Source organism: Drosophila ficusphila, unplaced genomic scaffold (genome assembly GCF_018152265.1).
Source record: "Drosophila ficusphila isolate 14025-0441.05 unplaced genomic scaffold, ASM1815226v1 contig_795, whole genome shotgun sequence".
Classification (NCBI taxonomy): domain Eukaryota; kingdom Metazoa; phylum Arthropoda; class Insecta; order Diptera; family Drosophilidae; genus Drosophila; species Drosophila ficusphila.
Window position 1 is genome coordinate 240973 of NW_025064741.1, and position 23221 is coordinate 264193.

The window sequence follows — 23221 nt, forward strand, 5'->3', positions numbered from 1 at the left end:
ATGGTTGATCGAAATACTATCGTAAGTCTGCCACCTCTATAGACCAGCACGTGTAGTTGTGATTTTCAAATATAGTTTTGCTCGACATTAAACGTCTCAGTCGCATTAAAAATAATGGTTAAGGTACAAAAACCGCAGCCCAAGTCGCTGAACAAGAGCACCAGCATCGAGGGCGTGGCCAAGAAGAAAGGCAAGCCTGAAAAGACGAAGAAACTGCCCGTGGAAGCCGCTTTGGAGTTGGCCAGCAGCAAAAAGATAAAAAACGCGCCTTTGCAAAAAAGTGATGGCGGTAAGAAAGAGCAAAAGGTGTCCAAAAAGGACGCCGAGAAGAAGCAGGCAAAGGCGGTAAAAAGACCTCTGATTCTGGCGCCTCCAGAGTCGCCTGCTGCTCCTGCAGCAGTGAAGAAATCCAAGGTAAAGCCGGCTGTTTCTGCAGCTCCTGCAACCAAAAACACAGCAGCCAAGAAGCCATTGATCTTGGCTCCTCCAGAGTCGCCGGTGGTTCCGAAGAAAAATGAGAAGAAGGGCAAGGCTGCCAAAGAGCCAGCAAAAAAGGCTGTTCAGGATGCAGTACCTGCCAAGAAGTCGGCGCAGGCTGCTGCTACATCCAAAAAGACAGCCCAGGTTGCTGCTCCAGCCAAAAAATCGGAGCAAAAGTTAAAGGCGGCTCCTCCAACTAAGAAGTCGGCAGCTGCTCCAGCAGCCAAGAAATCCGAAAAACAGGCTGCTGAATCACCCAAGAAGTCCCAAAAACTCGACAAGGAAGCGCCCGAAGCAAAACCGGCCAAGGCTCAACCCGCTGTCCAGCTTCAAAAGAAGGCCAAGTCAGCGCAGAAGCTCTCCAAGCCCATCAACGCCCCCAAATCCAAGAAACCGATAAACAAGAAACCTAAACCCGGCCAGGCCAAAGGCAATGCCGTCAAAAACACCCCTGTTAAGACCAAGAAGCCCGTTGAACTGACCTTTGAATTGAAGTCCTTTGACGAGCAGCGATACAAGGAAATTGTAAGCGAGAATAATGTTACGAAGGTCTGCAAGGCTTTGAAGACCATCGTATCCGAGGAGGTGGCCAAGAAGAAGTCCACCTCGATTTTCACCGACTACCGATACGTTTTGCAAGTGAGCAGCTACAAGATCCCCAGTTGTCCCAAACGCATGGTCAAGCTGAATCTGAAGCATTCGCTAGTGGGCAGCGACGACGACGTGGCCCTCATTGTGCCCGATTTGCAGCGTGGTGCCAAGTTCGACTCTGAACCAACCAAGCAACACTACGAGGATTTATTGCGAGAGGCCGGCGTAAAGCAGCGCTTGACTATCATCCCGTTCAACCAGCTACGCAACGAGATGGGCTCCTTCGAGGCCAAACGGAAGTTCCTCAACAGTTACGACTACCTGCTGTGCGACGGTCGTCTCTCGGGCCAGGCCACCGCCTTTTTGGGCAAGGTAAGATTTCTGCCTGTTTTGTCTGCTAATGAGTGCATTCTGGGAAGAAAATAACCACCTTTTGTCAAAAAATAATCCTTGTAGAAAATGCAAATACCTATGAGTACCGCATGTATACTAAAAATTTAAAAAAAAAATAATTTTACGTACCTGGGATTTCCAGTCTAAATCTGGGTATAAGACATCAACAAAAGTAGGTTTTTGAAAAGCGATTCTCTTTTGTTTAAAGTAAATGCTGACGTTTTTACAAATTAAGGAAGATATTTCTAACCATATATACATTTTCGTTCATTTCCAGAACACCCAAAAGCCGCGCAATGTTCTGCATGCCGTGCGGCTTAGTAAGGAAAATGCAAAGTGGTCGGAAGAGGTGACCCGCGCTCTGAGCCGCACAGCATTCAGACAGTTGGCCAAGGGCGATCTGACATCCATCCCGGTGGGAAACCATGAACACAGCGCCGAGCAGCTGGCCGAGAACATCCTGGAGGTGAGCAAGCAGCTGCAGCAAGTCTATCCCGGCGGTCTGGCCAACATTCGGGGAATGTACCTCAAGATCGACATCACGGGCACCACTTCGCTGCCACTGTACGTCAGCTTGTGCGCACCACCGGCAGATACGCCATACGTGGTGGGCCCTCGCGAGCAGCGCATGCTCAAGCTGAAGAAGCAGGCCAACGAGGTGCTCTCCAAGTTCGCCCTTACCAAGGATGCTGAGTTCGTAAAGCTGTCTTGGGATCAGGTCAAGCGCAAGGCCGAGCTGCGCGAAGAAAAGGCAGCTTTGTTGGCCGCCGATGCGGCTCCCAAGGATAACGACGGCGAGGACACCGCGGTGCCCACAAAGAAGGCGCGCAAGGATTCGAGCAGCGAGGGCGCCAAGGCCGAGGCAGAATCCGATGAGGAGGAGGATGTGGAGGAGGCGGAGGACAGTGCCGAGGAGAGCGGCGGGGATGGCGAAGATTCGGATGATGATGATGATGAGGACGTTGACGAAGAAAATGAGGATGATGACGACGACGACGAGGAGGACGATGATGAGGATGAAGATGATGATGAAGACGATGAGTAATCCTGCTTGCCAGCTCAATTGCTCTTCATTAGATCTAGTTTTATTTCTATATACGCAAACTAATCATGCTATAATTCCGTTTGCAATTTGTACATCAGTTTTAAGTAATAAACGACTTTTAAGTATGGAAATATTAATTTTTGCCGTCAAGTTTATTTTCTTTAATAATTTTAAAGTACTGTTCTTTTTTTCTTCAGGTGTGTGAACCATACGGTAAAAACTTAATTATTATGCACACTCTGTAAAAATTGCTTACACAAAAGAGTTTATCGAATTCAATCGCAATGCAGTAATATTAGATTTGCATTTCAATCATTAAAACAATAAAAGATTTAAAAATCGTTTATTGTTCAATAGGTCGCAAGTGATTTCCATGAATATTCATACGTAACGTAATGCCATATCTGCATGTCCTGAAATCATGCATGAGCCTCATGGTCGGCGATTCTGAATGCCTTTTCCAGATTGCTTCGATGTTTGTTCGCGGAAAATGGCTGAGATTCCTCCCGACGAATTGCAGCTCAAAGTGGATGCCAACAACCCTTCGTGGCATCCATCCTTTGAGGTCATAAAAACCAAATATGCATTATGCCAACGGACTTCGCCCAGCGGGAAGCTGCAACGTGTACACAACAAAGTCGATTTTCATAAGAACTGATTTATATGCATGCGTATTTTTCTATATGGTTAATAAAAGTACCTCGATTTCGAACCGTCCAGTGGGAGTACAGCAAAATGCAATTTCTTTGATGTCTCTGACGAATTATTTATGAGTGGAATGGGTTCTAGGGGTTGACCGAAAGTGGCCATTCGCTTGCATAATTCCTCATAATTAGCCTTATGGATTGCTCTTGGCTCTTAGCTACTTCGACAGTTGTTCGTCCAAGTCCACAGCTGTCTTGTTTAATTCCATTTGAGATCCATTGAGCTTTTTTATGTGGGCAAGGTCGCGGCTCTGGAGATTAGAATCACGTTCGTTCAAACCGCCAAATAAATACAGCAAGAACCCAAATCCAAGCCGGACACGTCGTCGGCAGCAACAAAAACATTGTAAAGCTTTTATCAGTCCAAATTATCATTAGCCGCGTTTTCTGTGGGTTCCATAAAACCCACATATATGTACGAATAGACATGTATGTATGTGACTACGCGGATATGGCCAGGATTCCCTACATACTCATTTGGCCTTTCCCCATTTCCGTTGGCCCTTCCATTATTCAAAATGATTCGGCTTTCTAGGGGCTTCACAAATGTGGGCCAATTCAATACTCGATATGAAAATCATTGGTTTTAATAGTAGTAAATCTGATATAGAACACAATTTTTTTACATATTTAACTTAAATAATACTTTTTATATCAAAATAGCCTATTCTTGCTGAATCACAATCTCTACTTTTATTTCCAAGTTGGTTTTTCCAACATTTATTCACTAACTTTATATAAAGACAAATAAAGAGGAATAAAATATTGATTTATGTATTGATATAATTTCATCACTTATTCTAGGTAAAGCCCTATGATACCATTTCTTATCAAATTATTTTTCACGATATGTGACTTTTATAGACGACTAATTGTGAGTGTGCGAAAATAACCAAATAATTTTTGATGGTAATCTCTGTGATTAGTCAGAACGGTTCGGTAGATAAGTGATGCAATGCCAATTATGAGATAATGCCTATAGAATTATTAATAATCTGGTAGATATATTTGGGGGATTTATATTGGATTTAATGGCTGACAGCAGTGGGTTCAGAGCCACTAATTGATAATAATCAGATGCTGATTAGGTCGATGCTGATAGTATGATCGATGGAAAATGGCCCGATAAATGTCCCGATAATTGTGCGTAATAGATGATTAATAAAATTGATACCAAACGTAACCATCAAACTGGTTGCCCCTTTGCCACGTGTTGCGTATACGACTGTTGGCCAGCTCCCGCCGACTCCCCATGACTGCGCAAAATCCCAGCTGAAATTGGCCAGCACCAACCATGATATTGTGGGCGGCAGAGTTCGGGACACCGAGCTTCGGAAATTCCACTCGGGCTCAACCTGAACGCGTTGAAATCTTTCGTATCCTCGCCTCGTATAAATCGCGGTCTCCTTGGCTGCCGATTTCACTTGCGTTTCAGTCTCAAAGCGGTGCAGTCAGCAGTAATAACGGTTAATATTGAACCCGATTCTAAAAGTTTTCAAAATTGTAAAAACCGTTTTTTAACGTTTTTGAACTTTGTTCTTGTGTTTTGCAGTGACTCAATCTGAAATATTCGGATTCTGTTCAAAAATAAATTTCAAGTGTTGTGTGCATTTTTGAAAAAAGGTGAGTGAATTACCATATTTTTATTAAACATTGCTTTCAAGGAATTAAAGTACATTTACATTTAATTTGACAAAACTGTATTAACAACTTGTTACATTTCTATTAGAAACGCTAAGAAAATTTAGTTTTTTTGAGCTTCCATTAAATTTATTTACTTCGTTCTAATTTTGGTGCAAAGTGGTAAATTCTTAACAGATCTTTTATTTTTTTAATCTGTATATAGCCAGCAAAATGAAAATTTTAATTTGCAACAACACATTTTTAAGTATGTATGGTTTTTAGTCTATAAAATATGTTTCCCAAAAACCAAAGTATTTAAATCTTTCACTGAAAAAAGATAAGGAAATTTCTTTATTTTGTATTCAAGCCGTACGGATTTAATATAAAATTATATGTACTTTTTTTGTTTTAATATTTGCGTTTGAGGTGTTTGAGCTTTCAGTTTTTCCGACGGATAAATAAATTTGAGAAAGAAAAGGAAAAGGAATCTTTTCCAAAGTGGATTCTAAAAGCGTACTCATTTAATAAATAAAGACGTTAAAATTAAATATCCCATTAAAAACTTAAGTTCTTATCCAACTTGAAATCAGTGACTTGTGGCAAATCCTTGTATTAACTCGTGTAAAACATTTCGTGCATTCTTCCACTTAATTATGTTTTTATAGCTCAAAATTTCATATGTTTATAATTCAGTAAATGCCCTGGTCTTTTGGAAATTGCTTCTTAGCTGGCCTAAGCCATAAAGTCAACATGTAACCCAAGACCACTACGGCGGTCCTTCGATGATGTGTGTTGAGCCCAGGACATGTGTTCCCCTTTGTCCTAGCTGGCAGGACTCGCTTCCACTGGCTTTGGCCTAGGCGACCTTTTTCGCCTTGTATCAGGGAAAATCTTTATTTTATGCTGCAAAATTGAAGTTGGCCCCTTGGCTTTATTACCTCTTGGCCTGGGCCAAGTAAGTCCTTTGGATTATCGCAATCATTTTAAGCTTAACTTTGCTCCCACATTAGAGCGCCCTTATAGTTTTATGATTTGACGGAAAACCTTACTTGCTTTAAGCTGTTTCTAACTTAACTTAACTTAAATTGCGAAACTTCAGTGCAACTCTCTGATCTTAAAGTTTGGCAGTCGAAATGAGTTTTCCTGTATAATTAACAGCAGTTGGCTCTTGGCTTTCCAAGAAGTTGCTCATTTGCTCAGTGGTTCGAGTGACTTGATGCCCGCCAAAAATTTAAAGAAAATTCAATTGAGTTCTGAGTTAAACATAACATTACTTTTACTTTTTAACGAATGAGCAGTAAGGAATTTTTTATGTTTTTATTTGGTTGAACACCAGGTAGATAAAACCACAATAATTGAAAAATGATGAAATTAAAAATGAATTTAAGTGGCGTGCATCGGAAAATCCGCTTAGCTGCGGCAGAAGAAAACGTGAGATGGTTTTGCACAGTGTCCCAGGCTAAATACTTCTAATCCTTTCACTTTTTTACATGCATTTTATGTCAATGTTTTAATTGAAAATTCAGTCAGTCAGATTAACTGTGATTGCGATATTACAATTTTTTTTTAGATTTTCTATTTCGTTTATTTTAACCGGAATTGGTTCATTTAATTACTTTTATTTGAGGTCATCAAGCTTCAACATAAATCTTGCCAATATTTATTGTAATAAATGGGTAAATTAATAATTGAAACTGAAAACATCCCCAAACAAATTTTGAATATTCAGAGTGCTATTATTTCTCTTCATGTCTTAGTTAAATGATTTTATTTTTATTAGTAAACACAATTACAGTAGATGATTAAAAAGAGTGCAATACATATAACCATATCTTTATTGCGTCTACCAACTGTTTTTCTGCACAAGACTTCCTTTTCACTGTTTTTCCGTCTTCATTGACCTTTTGGATCATTTTATGTTGCCTACTTTCTTGCGCAAAGTGTCTGGGAAATTCAATTCTGCCGCTCAGGTGCTTTGAATGAAATGGAAGGCGTTGAAAACTACTTATTTTCATGCCATGCCCTCCGGTTGTTTATGAAATGCCTTCGACTGTGACGATTTGAGGACGATTCTTGTTTTCTTTAAATTTACAAAATGGAATAATACGCAACCGTAAGAGGGCGGATGATTTGGGTCTTGGGATTTTTTCCTCTTACTTGCTCATTTTCTTTTATCCTCGGGTCTGAAAAATATACTTAGATGCGAAAACTTTTCATACTAAATTAATTCATGCAAGAATAAAGGAGTTTACCTCGACTGGACAGCAATTAAAAAATGCTTTAGCGAAGGGCTTTAAAAATTCACTTGAGCATGGCGCAAAATGGGCTTAAACCTCGAATAAACATAGACGAAGCTTATATAACTTTTGGGCTAAAGTGTTTCTTAACAAGCTGCGGAGCGGGAAGCGCTTCTCGGACTGCTGTTTCTAATTAAATTTGCATATTTTTATTAATTAAATTGTTTAGCCAGTGTTTACTGGGAGCTCCCGAACTTTGGCCCGCCTCACATGTGCATGCTAATCACCGAAGGGCAGGGGAATCCCCATCAAAAATTAACACGCCCCATGGCAATGACAAAGCAAACAAACTGGGGACAAGTGCAGATGAAATTTGGATGCTTGCCACGCTCGCCAATTGAACGAGTCCTGTTTATCTGTTTATTCTCTGATGAACTGAAGGAAGCTTACACTCTGGTTATTTGCAGGCTCATTTCCCCATTTATTGCGTTCTTATTATGAGAAACATAACGTTCATAATTTTTCGGTTTTATATTTCCCCAAAAGGGACTCTGTATGAATTTAATTGGGCACGATTCTCTGAACAGAAATGTTTACGCTTCTAATTAGGCGAGTTTATAAATTCGCCAACGCTTAAAATACCAGCGCTGTTTTAACTGCTATAAACTTCACTAAGAATTTAAAGTGCAGAATTTATTCACATAGCTTGAGCTTAAGCCCAATTCAAGTGCCACAATTTCGTTTTAAGTGTGTTTTATATTTCCGAAAAAATATTGAACTTTTACAACAGGTAATTTCTCACCCCATTTGATACATCCCCTCTTCTTGCCCCTTCATAGGTGATAAATTTGGTCATGTTAAAATGTTAACCTCTTAACATATAAATTTTCACTCTCCTTTTCCATTTGCATCCTCATAAACTTGAATGCCCCGCCCCCTGCGCTTTGATGGCATTTCCCCCATGCTGCTGCCAAATATTTATTCACATTTAAAAAGTATTTTATGTTGCATTTTCCTATAAGCATTCTCCGGACTCTGGGCTCCTGCTGCCACGTGAGTCCAAATACCATTCCTCGGTGATAAGACATGCATTCAAAGCCCCCGAAGGCCCCACATCCGTCTGCTTGTGTGTTGGATTTTATGGGAGCTCCTTTCCCCGGCAGTGTTTGCTTTCCCCCTCCTCGAACTCCCAGAAGCTTCCGTTCGTTTTCGCTGAATTGTTTGTATGACAAAGTTAGCATTTTGTAATAAATTCGCTTTAAAAAATATTTGAACGTTTATGTTCGGCATTTAAATTAAATACTCCTCGCCAGCTCAGCCGGTTGGTAAGCAAAAGTAAAGCCCAATTTTAAACGAGGTCCAAAGAAATGTCTTTTTGCAAGTACAAGTATTTAAGAATTTAGGGTGGGAAGGTAAAAAGTTCATTATGCTAATGGTTTTCGTTACGGCAGGCTTGAAAAAAATATGTTTTTAATAAGAAGTAACAGAAATTTATTACTTTAATAAAAACAAAGCCAAAACACCTTTATGTTGAAGCCTTCAACTGCAAAAGCCTAAGCAATTCTTCCTGCACTTCCTTGCTTGCTTTTCCGGCTCAATGAGCCTTTTCAAAGGACCAAGATGTGTGGGATTAAAAGTTAAAGATCTCCAAATTGGCAGAGCTGTACGTTTCGTAGGCAATTAAAGACACTTGAGCTGCGGGAAAACGACTGTGGTAAATATTACAATATGTAGCGGACGAACTCAAAGTAAAGCTTTGTGTTATCGAGGAGAAACATTTACATTTTGCAACTGGCAAACAGCGAACAGAAATTCAATGCAAAATAAGAGCAATCGAGTGGGGTTAAGAGGTGGCTGTGGCAGTTTCTCTGTTTGCGTTGAGCAAAAGTTGTGGCAACAATGCTCATAAAACATAAACAAACAAACAAACGTCATTGCGACTGGTAGTTTATCAGCCAGCAAATAGAAATGGGTGGCTGTGGGTTGCATAATACGTGGGGTTCTCCGGGGGGCTTGTGAAGGGGGCTTTTAAGGGGCGGTTTACCGACCGACCTGACAATGCAATCAAGCGAAAGTGACAGAGCAGCAGGAACAACGCCGCTGACATCGATATGTCGACAACTGGTGCACATGGTGACGGCACCGGGGATTTGAATTTTGCGAATGGCCCCACAATACACTCTCTGTTCGACAAAATGGCTCTGGCAAAGTATTTAGCCAAAGTTCGGCAGAAGTTTCCCGTTTTGCACACACAATTTCGCATTTTTTTGTGCGATTCCCTTTGGCATAGTTGGTGGTCTTCGTTTCATTTGAATATTTTGCCACTCTTGTGACGCACTTGGCTCGTGGCTCTTTTCCCTTCATCATAAGAGTTACGTGGCCCTCATGTGCTGGAACTTTTCAAAGTGCGAAAAGTATTTCAAAAGTTCCCTTTTTTTCTGAGTTCATCTCGTTTGAGGGATTTTCGCCTTTGCACCCTTCTGTTCTTGCAATAAAATCGCACAATCTTTTGCATTTACAGCCCTGAAAAGTAGGCAATATATTTTTTATTTACCAAGCATGTGTTTATTATGGTTTAAAAAAAATAATATATTTTGGTAGAAACAAAGATAGAGGACATCAAAAAATTATTAGCCAAAAAATCAAACATGTGCAACATTTTAACTTATTACAAAATGCTTTTTGATTTTTCATTGTTTGTTTTAACATTTAGTAAAGTCAATAATGGTTTTACATAAAATATTCATAACAAATTAAGCTGTATACGAATATTCTTTTTTTTTTTGAAGTAAGCACGGGCAGACAATAATAAATATTTTGCTTTTCCCACCGCTTGCATTTGAAATCTTTGCAATTCCCAAACAACGAAAGCTCATCAAAGAATAAAACAATGTATTGAATTGTGGCATGCAAAAGCAAGGAGAAACGAAACCCAACAATTTCGAATCACCGGAGGCTAATTCACAAATTCCCACAGTTTACATACAGAAATAAAAACGAATAAAAACATTTTGCCTAACACCAAATTCCCATTTGGCATAAACCTGTTGCCGGCATAATTTGTGGCTTGTTCGGTGTTAACCAACCGCAAAATCCAGCCGAAAAAACCGAACCCGACCGAATCCCAACTCAAGAACCACCCGCAACTTCGCTTTAGTTGAGTGCAATTATTTTAATCTGTTGCCGACATTGTCGGCATAATTTTTCATCAATTTTAAAGATTCAGGGAACAGGGCGGAACAAAAATAAAAGAATTCCTTGGGCCGCAATGAATTTTTAAGTAAATGTAAAGAGTGCCCGGGCCCAAGTAGAGATTCGGTTGTCCCCTTTCCCCAGAATCTGATTCGGCTTCATCCATATCCTTGTCCGTGTCCTCATCCTCATCCACATCCACATCCACCTTACCAAGGTGGAAAGTCGGTCTTGAAGGAAACCCAAAGCGGCGCTCGCGTGGAAATTCCCAGGAGGATGTTATCCTGTCGGTTGTTGTGGGCAATGCTTTTAGCCTCCGCAAGTTAAATGCTCCGCCCCGGATCTCCTCACCTTTTTGGCCCACCTTTCCCTTCCGTTCGCCTTTTCCACCTCATTGTCTTTATGTGTGCGGTTGTAAATGTAGCTAAGGAGGTCCTTTGGCTCCCCGCCCTCCTTGTTGGGTCAACAATTTTTACATTGTTTTCGGCATCCGAGAAATGCTCGGTTATCCACAACAGGCGCATCGAGGTTGTCTCTGCTTCGTGTCCCTCAAACGAAGAAAACTTTGCCCCGAACTTTCCCTCCCACGGGGAACTGGCGAAAGTTTTCTTTGAGTTTTTTTAATGGTACATAACCATTATAGGTTATACAATTATAATTACTAGTGGCTTCTGACGTGACCTTTTAGCCGAATGTGTGCGGGGGATAAGTCGTAAAAAGATCGCATCACTTACTGTCATAAACCCTGGGATCATAATTTTAGGTAAATTTCAATTTTTTACAAATTTTGAATGTAATATTAATATTCTTTTTATAATCATTCAACTTTTTATAAACGTTTAAAAAGATGGAAATACGTCAACAGAATTTTATTATTAAACTAAAGGAATTTTGATATATGTTTTCCCTTGCATAATTAAATGTTGTCATATATATTCCAATTAAAAAAATTAGTAATAAAATAATCTTGTTTTGTTATCAGGCTTAATCACATTTTGTTGACTTAATTACTTAAAACACGAACATATTGAAATTTTATTGCACAGTGATTATTAAGATTTTATTGCAGCTATCGCTTAGAATAAAAAGTTAATAAATTAGATTGTTGCTATTTTCGTATGGTATTGCTTTCAGTAGTGCAATAAAAACGTAATTAAATAAATTACAATGATTATCAAGATTTTATTGCTGATGTCGCGTGGTACGAAAAGCTAATAAGTGGCCCCGTAAACAGCATAACTATTTTCGATCGGTCATTACCAATCTAATCGGTTGTAGATTATTTCCCTGATAGATGCCTAAATATATTTGACACTTAAAGTCGTCTGGCAGCTGCTTTTCTGATTCAGACTTGCCCCAGACTCTTAAAGTCATGTGAGGTGTTAAGTTCATATGTACTTTTTCCTTATCTCGCACCTCCTTCAAGTTCGCAACTTAAGTTTGTACCAAGTAGAACTACTACAGAACTACTTTCCTTTGGTTAGTTAAGTGCAAACTTATTAGCCGCTTCCATTAGCCGGGGCGAGAAATGGTGGCCAAAGGGGACTCACCTGTTTTCCGGACATCTAGCCGCCTTATGTCCAGTGGCTTTGCGAAGTAATCAGTTAAGATGGCATCGCCATGGCACACAAAGCGAACCGCAAGGACGCAGGACACGCTCACCGGAATCAGGGCAAATCAAACGTCTGCCAACACAAATCCAAATCAATCTTCTGTCTCCGGCTGTGTGGGTCTTGTTTGCTTAATTTGACAAACGGAATAATTTGATGAATATCTAAAATGGCAGCCGGGGACCCAGCGGGGCTGCCCTTCCAGCTCCGGCAGAAACCACCACCTCCGTGGGATCCCAGGAGCACGGACACCGCAGAATCCACCGCCCAATCCGTCGACTTTGTCACTAATTCAATAAGCATCCAATTACAACGCGGCGGGAGAGCTTCTCCTCCTCCGCCTCCCCCAAATGCCACCCCCTTTCATGCGTATACGCAATTTTCATTTGGTATATGAAAATTTAATGCAACTAAAAGTGCCTGTCGTGGCTATAATTCCCCCTAATTATTTTGCTTTCTCGTACCTGGCTTTGCTAAATTACGTACAATTTATTCAGTTTCAAGCGTCAACGGCAGAGGAAATAATGCTGCGCTAATTAAATAATGGTAAAGGCTGCGTTTCAAGGGGGAAACTAGCCAATGGGCTTGACATTTGATAAAAACAGATTTCGTAATCATTATTATTTTTGCTAAGACCCTTTTGATGTTAGTTTGGGATTGACAAAAATATGTTGGTATTGATATTTGAAAATTTAATTATAATAACATTGACAGTTAACGGTTCCTACTTTAAAAAACTGGTAATAATTTTAATTTAAAATAATTATTGTGTTATTAAAAGCATAAAGGCATTACATAAATTCTGTATGGACAACTTTGAATAATTATGGATTTATTCTTTTTTTGTTTTGGTCAAGATGATTCGTTTTTATTTACAAATTGAATATATACGATATACATAAGCTCTGACGTCAAATACACCCCGCAGAAGTCAATGACTGCAGGGTGTAGGGATTAAAGCACGTGGAAACGTTTCTGATTGTTGATGCTTAGGAAGTGGGCTAAGATCCTTAGCCCTGGCATTGGGATTGAATGACCCAAATTCAATTTGCCGAGTCGTGTGCCTAGATCCCAGGTCCGCACCACCCACAGCCACACCACACACACCATCCACACCGCTTCCTTTGCCCCGCCCGCCAATCATAAGTACGTTTTCAGTTACCAACGCAGCGGGCCACCGGGCGACCCACAAAAGCCGGGGGCGAACAGGGTGTGAGTGCGGCTTGTTGTTGGCCATAATCAACGCAATGCAATTTCAATGTCTGGCTCTCGTGTTACACTCTTGTGACGGCTGCACACCCCCACACCGCCACATCGCCACACCTTTTCGCAATCCCGGTTGGCCTGTTGGCTTAGAGACTGGCCGCGTTTGCCACTTGGCCAAGGTAAGAGTGTTTCGCAGGTGGGACAGCGGGCCAAGGATCTCGTTAGACAAACGCCAGTGCTGACTGGGCAACACTTGATTTGGGTTAACCGAGCTTTGGCCAGGCTGCCCCGAGTCTGTTTGCCCAGTTCCAGTTGATGGGATTTGAATGCTGCGGCCGTGGAATTCCCACTTCGGTTCGACTGGATTTCTGTTGTCAGATTAAGCAGTCAAATTCTGATTGCCGAACATCCCTTTGAAGTTCGGGATCCTAGCTGGTTAACAGATAGCATCTTGATTGTTGAGTAGTTCGCTGAATGGTTTTATTCTGACGTTTAAGGAAGTGAGTCTCTGGATAGCTTAAGTTTAGAATTAAGAAGTGTGTTAAGTGGCGAAAAGTGGATAACAAGGAACTTGGTTTGTTTGTTGCTCTCAAATATTGGTTTGAGTTAACCAAAAGAAAAGCAAGTGATTGAATTAAGCCAACTTAAATACATAGTTTACAAATCCTTTTATATTTCCTTACTGTCACATTATCATAAACTTATTATATTTATCGCAAATTTGTTGAAGTTATGCAAACACGACTTAGTCTCTCTTTTATTTGTTTAAATAAGCAATTTTAATATATAAATATATATGGGTATTCATTAACATTTACAATTCATCAATTCACCCAGCCGTACTTTTGGATAAAGACTTTAACAAAATAAAAATGCAATTTATGTGCGAATATTTGTTCAAGGCAATTTAACCAGTTTTTATTAAAATTGTTCATATATCCGCTTATTGAGTTTTACTGACATCACGGGTCGGTTCCTTGTTAAACGGTCATAGATCAAAGTTCGCGGCCAAGTGTTGATTTCAGAACTTCAGTATCTTAGTCGATTAATCGCCTGGCACTTGAGTGACTCCGAGGCTCATAAAGTGCGAGTGGGTGCATCGTCGATCTGGCAGCTGCGAAAATGCAATCGGCGGAAAGAAGTCGATGGAGGATTGGCAGTGGCTGGTGATACCGTGGGTGGTGATACCGTGGGTGGTGATACCGTGGGTGGTGATGCAGTGGATGGTGATGCGTGATGGAACCACCCAGCCATTGTCAATGTAGGCTGGTGACCCGAAGGCAAATGCTCACTGACCGAAACAGATACTTTTCGTAATGCCAGTTCGTTTTTTTCCATTTCCTCCTTTAGCACGTCATCAAATATTTACCAATTGTGTTTATATTTACGATTATTTTTGGTTAAATACTATTTGCATCTCGGACTAAGCCTTTAAGCTATGTCCCAGGGCAAATAAAAAATAAATCGAAATTCATGCGTGCTTTCACTCCGCTGGCTTCGGTTCGGTTCGGTTAGTTGGCCAGTCACCCAGGGCGTATACTTTATTTATGTATTTACCGACTACAATCAACTCCACTTCAATCCACTTGCGCGGGCCCATAAATCAAAAATGATTGATAAACGGCCAACCAGGACAAGCCAACGTGAGCATCGCATACGTACATATGGCATTTGGCTTGCCTAATAATTGCACATGAAATGTCACCACACAAAACAAGAGAAAAAAGGAATAGTCGGTAATCATACGCCCCGTGTGCCCGGAGTGCCAGAATGCTAACCGAAATTGGCCGACGGTGCGTGAAATCCGTTGATTACTTTATTTGGGCCGAAAGTGCGCAACGCACTCGCCCGTGGACTTCCCTTCTCCGCACGGCTGTTACTTGCCCCCGGCGATAAGCGGATGCCCTGCACCACAATTAACCTGTGGCTGACCACACACACACAAAGCTCCAGTAGCACCGCACCACAGAACCACCGCACCACAGCACCACACATTACTACCCCACACGAGCAAACAATTCTTGCGCAGGCAGTAAAACGCAATCGAACACATGAATCTTCTTTGTCCTCCTCGGCCAATTGAAGTGGCATTTTATTTGATTTTAAATCTGATTTCAATAAGGACTTAAGCTTAATAAAAAGAAGAAGCCATGGCCGGAAGATGAGACTGCCGGACCTGCATTTGCTTTTATCTGCCAAAACGAAATTTATACTTTTTTATACGACCGAGCAAATCGGATGGGGAAAAGCTCAAGTGTTACCATTTGATTGGAAGGGAATTTCTCGTGGCCAGTTGAGACGAAATGAAAGTGTTTCCTCTTGGCTAAAAGCGATTAAGCTTCCACGTTTCTCTAAATTAACCAATTGAAAAGCAATTCGCTTTGCCGATCAGCACATAAGAGGTTTTTACGGGGCTTTAAAGATTTTAACTTGTTCTAAATGACAAAAATTAATTGCATTTGTTATGATTTAACAAACTTTAAAGTTTAATTAAGTGGTTTTAAACCATTTAAAATGTATAATGTGTATTGGCCGTATCAAAAAGTTGGGGCTTTTCCCGTGGCGTTCAATGATTTTCCCAATTTTTGGTTATACCCTGAAACAAAACCCGCTTATCGTGGTCTCTATTTTATTGGCTTATCTGTGGGCTTAGCTCGCCAGTGATATTACTAATTATTATTGACAGTCACTTCTGATTATCACTTTTATTATCACATTATCATAGTCGCATGCCGAATCAAAACAGACTCAGCTGCGTAGGATTCACTTCTTGAGAACAGGCTATCAAGAAGATAGCCATAAAAATAGATTATACTTATCGCCTGATAAAGCCCTATGAAGTTATACTACTCACAAGTCAAGTGGTCGCCTGGCATCGTCACAAATATTATCATTCTTCAAATTGGGCTGTGATTGATGGCAAGTGCTATAAATTAGAGGCATCGTCCGATCGACAGTTAGTCGAACTCGAGTAGGCAATAAACCAAGACAATGTTTAAGATCGTTTGTGCAGTAGTGCTCCTGGTGGCCTTGGCCTCCGCCGAGCTCCATCGCGTTCCGATCCTCAAGGAGGAGAACTTCGTGAAGACCCGGCAGAATGTCCTGGCCGAGAAGGCCTACCTGCGCACCAAGTACCAGCTGCCCTCCCTTCGCAGCACCAACGAGGAGGAGCTGTCCAACTCGCTGAACATGGCCTACTACGGAGCGATTTCCATCGGAACTCCCGCCCAGAGCTTCAAGGTGCTGTTCGATTCGGGCTCCTCCAACCTGTGGGTGCCCTCGAACACCTGCCAGAGCACCGCCTGCACAACCCACAACCAGTACGACTCCAGTGCCAGCTCCACCTACGTGGCCAACGGCGAGAGCTTCTCCATCCAGTACGGAACTGGCAGTCTCACCGGCTACCTCTCCACCGACACCGTTGACGTCAATGGATTGAAAATCACGGGTCAGACCTTCGCCGAGTCCACCAGCGAACCAGGAACCAATTTCAACAATGCCAACTTCGATGGTATCTTGGGCATGGCCTACGAGGCTCTGGCCGTCGACGGAGTGGCTCCTCCGTTCTACAACATGGTTTCCCAGGGTCTGGTCGACAGCTCCGTCTTCTCGTTCTACCTGGCCCGCGCTGGAACCTCCAGCCAGGGTGGAGAGCTGATCTTCGGTGGATCCGATTCGTCGCTCTACTCCGGATCCTTGACCTACGTGCCCATCTCGGAGCAGGGCTACTGGCAGTTTGCTGTGGCCGGAGCCTCCGTCGATGGTTATACCCTGTGTGAGGGCTGCCAGGCGATCGCCGATACCGGCACTTCCCTGATCGTGGCTCCCTACGATGCGTACTACACTCTGTCGGAGATTCTGAACGTGGATGAGGATGGTTATGTGGACTGCTCTTCGGTGAGCTCCTTGCCTGTGGTCACCTTCAACATCGGTGGCACTGACTTCACCCTTGAGCCCTCGGCTTACATCATCCAGTCCGATGGCAACTGCATGTCTGGCTTCGAGTACATGGGCACCGACTTCTGGATTCTGGGCGATATCTTCATTGGCCAGTACTACACCGAGTTCGATTTGGGCAACAACCGCATTGGCTTCGCCCCAGTTGCCTAAGTTAATATGAATACATTAATAAAACAATATATAATAATTAATACATTATTATATTAATTAGTTCAATAAAACATCGAGTACCTTGAATATGTTTTCAAAATGTCTGGGAACCCTTGAAGAGGGTCACCTTCTCTCGGTTTTAATTTGTAACAATCTTATCGGTTTACGACTTTGGTAATGAGGGTTTCTGTCAGCAAATTTCAATAGGGGTTGATTTTTTTGACGATGTTTATTACAGTCGTCTGGCCTATTGATTTCCCAAAAATAACTCTAATCATTTTGGTTTCTAAGAGGGGGCCTTTGGTTGTATTTTTAGAGACCATAAAGATTTGTTCCCTGACTCATAATTTTAATCTAAGCGCCACATAAATCAACCTTTTTAGTTGAAGAAATAAACAAATTTCAATAAGAAATGTCACAGCTTATCGCCTTCCTACAAACCTTTCTTAACCCCGATAGGCGATTCATCTACCAGTTTTGATTCATTGACACTTAACGAGGCGGTTATCCAACCGTGTTATCCGGCAGTCCGCAAATTCTCATCTGGCGCAGGCCTATAGATTTGCAACAGATTGATAAAGCCCTATGGAGTAATTCTGCTCATAACTCAAGTGGTCGCCTGGCATAGTCACAAATCTAATCGTTCGGCAAATTGGGCTGTGATTGATGGCAAGTGCTATAAATTCGAGCCGTTGCTCCGATCGTTAGTTAGTCGAACTCGAGTAGGCAACAAACCAAGACGATGTTCAAGATCGCTGCTGCAGTAGTGCTCCTGGTGGCCTTGGCCTCCGCCGAGCTTCACCGTGTGCCGATCCTCAGGGAGGAGAACTTCGTGAAGACCCGGCAGAATGTCCTGGCCGAGAAGGCCTACCTGCGCACCAAGTACCAGCTGCCCTCCCTTCGCTTGAACGAGGAGGAGCTGTCCAACACGCTGAACTTGGAATACTACGCCGGAATCACCATCGGCACTCCCGCCCAGAGCTTCAAGGTGCTGTTCGACACCGGCTCCTCCAACCTGTGGGTGCCTTCGAACACCTGCAAGAGCACCGCCTGCACGACCCACAACCAGTACGACTCCAGTGCCAGCTCCACCTATGTGGCCAACGGCGAGAGCTTCTCCATCCAGTACGGATCGGGCAGTCTCTCCGGCTACCTGTCCACCGATACCGTTGACGTCAATGGACTGAAAATCACGGGTCAGACCTTCGCCGAGTCCACCAGCGAACCAGGAACCAATTTCAACGATGCCAACTTCGATGGTATTCTGGGTATGGGTTACGAGGCTCTGGCTGTCGATGGAGTGGCTCCGCCGTTCTACAACATGGTGTCCCAGGGTCTGGTCGACAGCTCCGTATTCTCATTCTACCTGGCCCGCGCTGGCACCTCCAGCCAGGGTGGTGAGCTGATCTTCGGTGGATCCGATTCGTCGCTCTACTCCGGATCCTTGACCTACGTTCCCATCTCGGAGCAAGCCTACTGGCAGTTCGCAGTGGCCAGCGCCTCCGTCGATGGTAACTCCCTGTGCAGCAACTGCCAGGCCATCGCCGATACCGGCACTTCCCTGATCGTTGCTCCCTACGATGCGTACAATACGCTGTCAGAGATTCTGAACGTGGATGAGGATGGTTATGTGGACTGCTCTTCGGTGAGTTCCTTGCCTGTGGTCACCTTCAACATTGGAGGCACTGACTTCACCCTCGAGCCATCGGCCTACATCATCGAGTCGGATGGCTACTGCCTGTCTGGCTTCGAGTACTCGGGCACCGACTTCTGGATTCTGGGCGATATCTTCATTGGCCAGTACTACACCGAGTTCGATTTGGGCAACAACCGCATTGGCTTCGCCCCAGTTGCCTAAGTTAATAAGAATATATTAATATAACAACAAATATTAATGTACATATTAATATGTATATTGATATATTAATATATTAATTAGTGTTCAATAAAGCATAGAGTACCTTGAATATGTTTTCGAAATGTCTGGCAACCTTTGAAGGGGGTCGCCTTCTCATGGCTTTAATCATTTTACTACACTGAGCTCGATTTGGGCAACAACCGCATTGGCTTCCCCCCAGTTGCCAAAGTTAAAATATTCAATTGGTGTTCAGTAAAACAACGAGTACCTTAAATACCCTCATTTGGTAATGAGGGTGTTTTCTGTCAGAAATTTCAAAAGCGGTTGACTTTTTTGAAGGTTCTTATTACAGTCTGGCCTATTGATTTGCTAAAAATAACTCTAATCATTTTCGTTTCTAAGAGCGTGCCTTTGGTTGTATTTTTTAGAGACCATAAAGATTTGCTTCTTGACTCATAATTTTAATTTAAGCGCCATATAAATGAACCATTTTAGTTAAAGAAATAAACAAATTTCAAAAAGAAATGTCCCAGCTTATCGCCTTCCTACAAACGTTTCTTAACCCCGATAGGCGATCCATCTACCAGTTTTGATTCATTGACACTTAACGAGGCGGTTATCCAACCGTGTTATCCGGCAGTCCGCAAATTCTCATCTGCCATTGGGGCAAATATTTACGCTGGCCAATGGAAGTGGACCAAAGTGGGAGGTGTGTTATGAAGGCAGTGACAGAAACCATCAGCTCGGATGGCCAATTCATTTGTCCAGCCTGTTGCCCGGGCAATGATGTGTGTCGCCGGGTGTCGAGAGGTCCCCGGAGTGCCTGGCAGTCCGTCTCCCCAGATGTCATATATCCTGGAAAGTGGAAGGTACCGTGTGTCAAAAGGAAAGCCAGTGATGTCAGTGAATGGCGCAGGACTATAGTTTTGCAACAGTAAACACACGGCGGTGACAACGCCATTTGGAAGTAACTGGGGTATCCGTCTACGATGACAGGAAGTGGAAGTGCAGTTGAGCAATGCAAAAAGTCGAGGTCCTTCCGCTACAGAACCCCCCGCAAAAAGGGGACAACAGGTCATATTGCCGCTGGTAGTCAGTTTCATACGCAAATGAGTTGTTGGCCTTCGGGTGGGGAAAAACAGGAAGACAGGAAGGGTAAACCAGAAGGGGGAAAATGGGGTTTAGGGACCGCTTCGTTGGGCAGTTAATGAATCACTTAATGGAAAACCTGGTCGCCAACGCCAACCGACTTCCGTTCTCAGTGTAAACTCAGTCCTCGCAATCGATTTTTAATTGTGTCTGATTGATGTTGACTCAAGAATACTAAACCGCTTGTCTTTACGAAAATTTATGCAAGCACTCGGAAAAATTGTATACATGACAAAGAAATAAATATAAAAATATGTACAAAGATAAAATAAAATCTCCAACAGATATATTATTTTATATCTTTTTGCTTACACATATTGAATACAACTGTAATATTTTATATTATTTATTTCCAATTTCGTCAGCAAGCAAGAAATTTTTTTTATGTAAATTATATTTTATCATTGGATAACACATATCAAAAACATTCAATCAATTAAAACAAATTCATCAATCATGATGTGTTCAAGTTTACTTTATTAATGTTTTGAGTGTTCAAGTGGCTATCTATCTATATACTAAATATTTGAAACTGTTTCAGGAGACAGCCGCACAATGATGATGACAAACCGATGTGCTTGCTTCGCCTTGGCTTTGCTGCTCTTCTGCTTTTTGGCCATCTCGAGCATTGAGGCAGCTCCGATGCCCAGGTAGTTGTACCCTATTCCCCCTCAAACCTGCTCCACATCCAGCCATATCCTTTCCAATTTGGCTGAAAGGACATAACCTAATTAAATTCTGGCACTTAAGCTGCGAAAACCAAAAAATGTGGTATACAAATATTTGCCCAAAAGCAATTACCCCACTGAGCGCCAGTCAATGTTGGCTCACAGAGAGTTTCTGGCCATGTGGGAGATGTAAATGTACCCATACTGCCGGGTATAATGTTCACATGAGTTTTCACACTTTCGAGTGTCAGCGTCTTTTTCGTTAACATTCAAAGTCGTCGCTTCTGGCGAAGAAAATTTTTAATTAATAAAATGTAAATGTTGACAGAAAAGTGGGCCAAAAATTGGGCATACACTTGAGCAGTAGATTGCATATCCTACGCTAAGGAAAGATAACGATTTGGGGAATTTAAAACTCAATTTACCCCTGGTCGAAGCAACTATTAAAAATTCATTGGCCCAGGCCAACTAATTAGCAATTGCTCGAATGGAAAATGCCCAAAACATTGGGGCTTTAACAAATAATTGGGTTCCCATGCAAATGAAGATTGTAAGCCAGTCAAATGTCAAATTTAACAGAGCCAAAGTAATTAGATATCCTGTTGAGCCGCGTTGTTCTCAAATGTATAAGTACGGCAAGCTAAACTCTAATTTTCCATTTCGCTGATTCCAAAATAGCCAATCCAACGGCGGAGGATATGGCGACAACTATAACGAACTGGAGGAGGTTCCCGACGACCTTCTGATGGCGCTGATGACTCGCTTTGGACGCACCATAATACGGGCTCGAAACGATCTGGAGAAGTAAGTATTTATCTACTAAGTGTGTGGGTTACTATTTGTTGGTTGAAAATATAGTACATATATGAATAAATAATTTTTAAAGTTTTTAAATGTTTCTTAATTAATTTCTTACATATAGGTTGGTAAAAATAGATTGTTCATTGGCATCACAGTTTAAAAGTGTTTGTGTATCCTTTAAGTTTTAAGTTTTGTTTGATTAAAAACAAAGACAAATTGATATAACTTAAAAACTTAAGTATAACAATTTATTTTGACTTTGTTTATTGTAGAGTTTACTATCCTCATCCTTTAAAAAAAAATACGGTTCCACTTTGTAATTTACCCATTTAGATTATATTTATACAGATTTGTAGAGATAATTTATACTCTTATACCTTATTTACAACTAAATGTACTCGTTTTGCAGCTCGAAGCGAACCGTGGACTTTGGCTTGGCCCGGGGATACTCGGGAACCCAGGAGGCGAAACACCGCATGGGTCTGGCTGCGGCCAACTTTGCCGGAGGACCCGGGCGAAGGCGGCGATCGGAGACCGATGTCTAAGTCGAACCCTGTGGACGTTAAGGACGAGTGTCAACTTCTCAACTTAAACTTGACCCATTCTTAATCTCTTTCTACTCAATCTTCATTTGGATTATGTTAGATTGTTTGTTATTCATTGTACATATATATTTATTATGATCTGCTCTCATGTATTCATTCCTTGCAAGTGTTTTGAAGTATTATGGAAAAGAAAATATTCGACAGATATCGAGATTATATATACCAAAGGCAAGCACCCAAATAAAAACGTTAAACTGTTGCTCCGAAAGGATATGTTGAACACTGTTTATGAACATTTTTATCTCAGATTTAACTCAGTTTGAATTGCTCGTCGTAACCCACAAAAAAAGAATCAACAAAAAAAGAAGAAAAGAAGGGAGAAATTTAAATAAATATCTTAAATATATATTCAAGTGTATGCAAAATCGCGCAAAAAATCTTTAACTAGGTATGTCCTAACGAAACATAAAAGCTACACGAAAACACATTTATGCAACACATTTTGGCCCCCAAAAGAAGCCACTAAATGCCCCAACGAAACTGAAAGTTTATTTCACCCAGAGCCGAATAATCTCTCGCGACTTTTAAGTATTGTAAATATAAACTATTTAAACACACACGTACAACTGAAACGATACAAATATATACATATATATACATACGGAATTCTACTTGCATATATTTAACAATTATTGTGTCTATGAAAAATGCTGCAAAAATATAAATTACCGTGAGTCGGGACAAGATCAAATAAAAGTCTACATTTTGAGAAACTTCACATTGGTGTGCGATTTTGTTTGGATGTTTGGGCTTAACTCATGGCTTACTCCTTAAATTTTCCCCCCATCCAAGCACAATCGACTCAGGTGGTTGAGCTTCATGTATATTACTTCCAGAGCTCATAAAATGTATCCAATTGGGAGCTGCAAATGCATTAGCAATCGCTTACACAAACAAGCAAGCCAATAAAGGAGCGACCCAGCGGCAAATGCAATTGATTTTATTTATT

At 41.7% G+C, this 23221-nt stretch overlaps 4 protein-coding genes and 1 long non-coding RNA gene across 8 annotated transcripts; 4 read left to right on the forward strand and 1 right to left on the reverse strand.

Moving 5' to 3' along the window:
• Positions 1–20: 20 nt before the first annotated feature.
• Positions 21–2646, forward strand: LOC108100991 (ribosomal L1 domain-containing protein CG13096). Its single transcript, XM_017205155.2, has 2 exons — positions 21–1443; positions 1742–2646. The coding sequence occupies exons 1-2, from the start codon at positions 115–117 to the stop codon at positions 2507–2509; spliced, it is 2097 nt and encodes a 698-aa protein (XP_017060644.1). The 5' UTR covers positions 21–114; the 3' UTR covers positions 2510–2646.
• A 1999-nt stretch (positions 2647–4645) lies between these two features.
• Positions 4646–22990, forward strand: LOC108100986 (diuretic hormone class 2). Of its 4 annotated transcripts, none has more exons than XM_017205149.2 (5): positions 4646–4679; positions 4766–4836; positions 20740–20851; positions 21545–21670; positions 22077–22990. In XM_017205149.2, the coding sequence occupies exons 3-5, from the start codon at positions 20754–20756 to the stop codon at positions 22210–22212; spliced, it is 360 nt and encodes a 119-aa protein (XP_017060638.2). In that variant the 5' UTR covers positions 4646–4679; positions 4766–4836; positions 20740–20753; the 3' UTR covers positions 22213–22990. The 4 variants fall into 4 exon arrangements, with proteins under 4 accessions (XP_017060638.2, XP_017060637.1, XP_017060636.1 ...); XM_017205148.2 differs by having other exon boundaries at positions 4648–4679; positions 20740–20848; XM_017205147.1 differs by lacking the exons at positions 4646–4679; positions 4766–4836 and adding an exon at positions 19370–19388.
• LOC108100987 lies at positions 15138–15453 on the reverse strand. Its single transcript, XR_001772025.1, has 2 exons — positions 15343–15453; positions 15138–15273 (listed from the first exon to the last, which is right to left on the reverse strand). It is a non-coding gene; the product is annotated as an uncharacterized LOC108100987 (long non-coding RNA).
• On the forward strand, positions 16032–17232 carry LOC108100984 (lysosomal aspartic protease). Its single transcript, XM_017205142.2, has one exon. The coding sequence runs from the start codon at positions 16073–16075 to the stop codon at positions 17189–17191; it is 1119 nt and encodes a 372-aa protein (XP_017060631.1). The 5' UTR covers positions 16032–16072; the 3' UTR covers positions 17192–17232.
• On the forward strand, positions 17917–19111 carry LOC108100985 (lysosomal aspartic protease-like). The gene has a single exon (XM_017205143.2). The coding sequence runs from the start codon at positions 17934–17936 to the stop codon at positions 19047–19049; it is 1116 nt and encodes a 371-aa protein (XP_017060632.1). The 5' UTR covers positions 17917–17933; the 3' UTR covers positions 19050–19111.
• Positions 22991–23221: the final 231 nt, after the last annotated feature.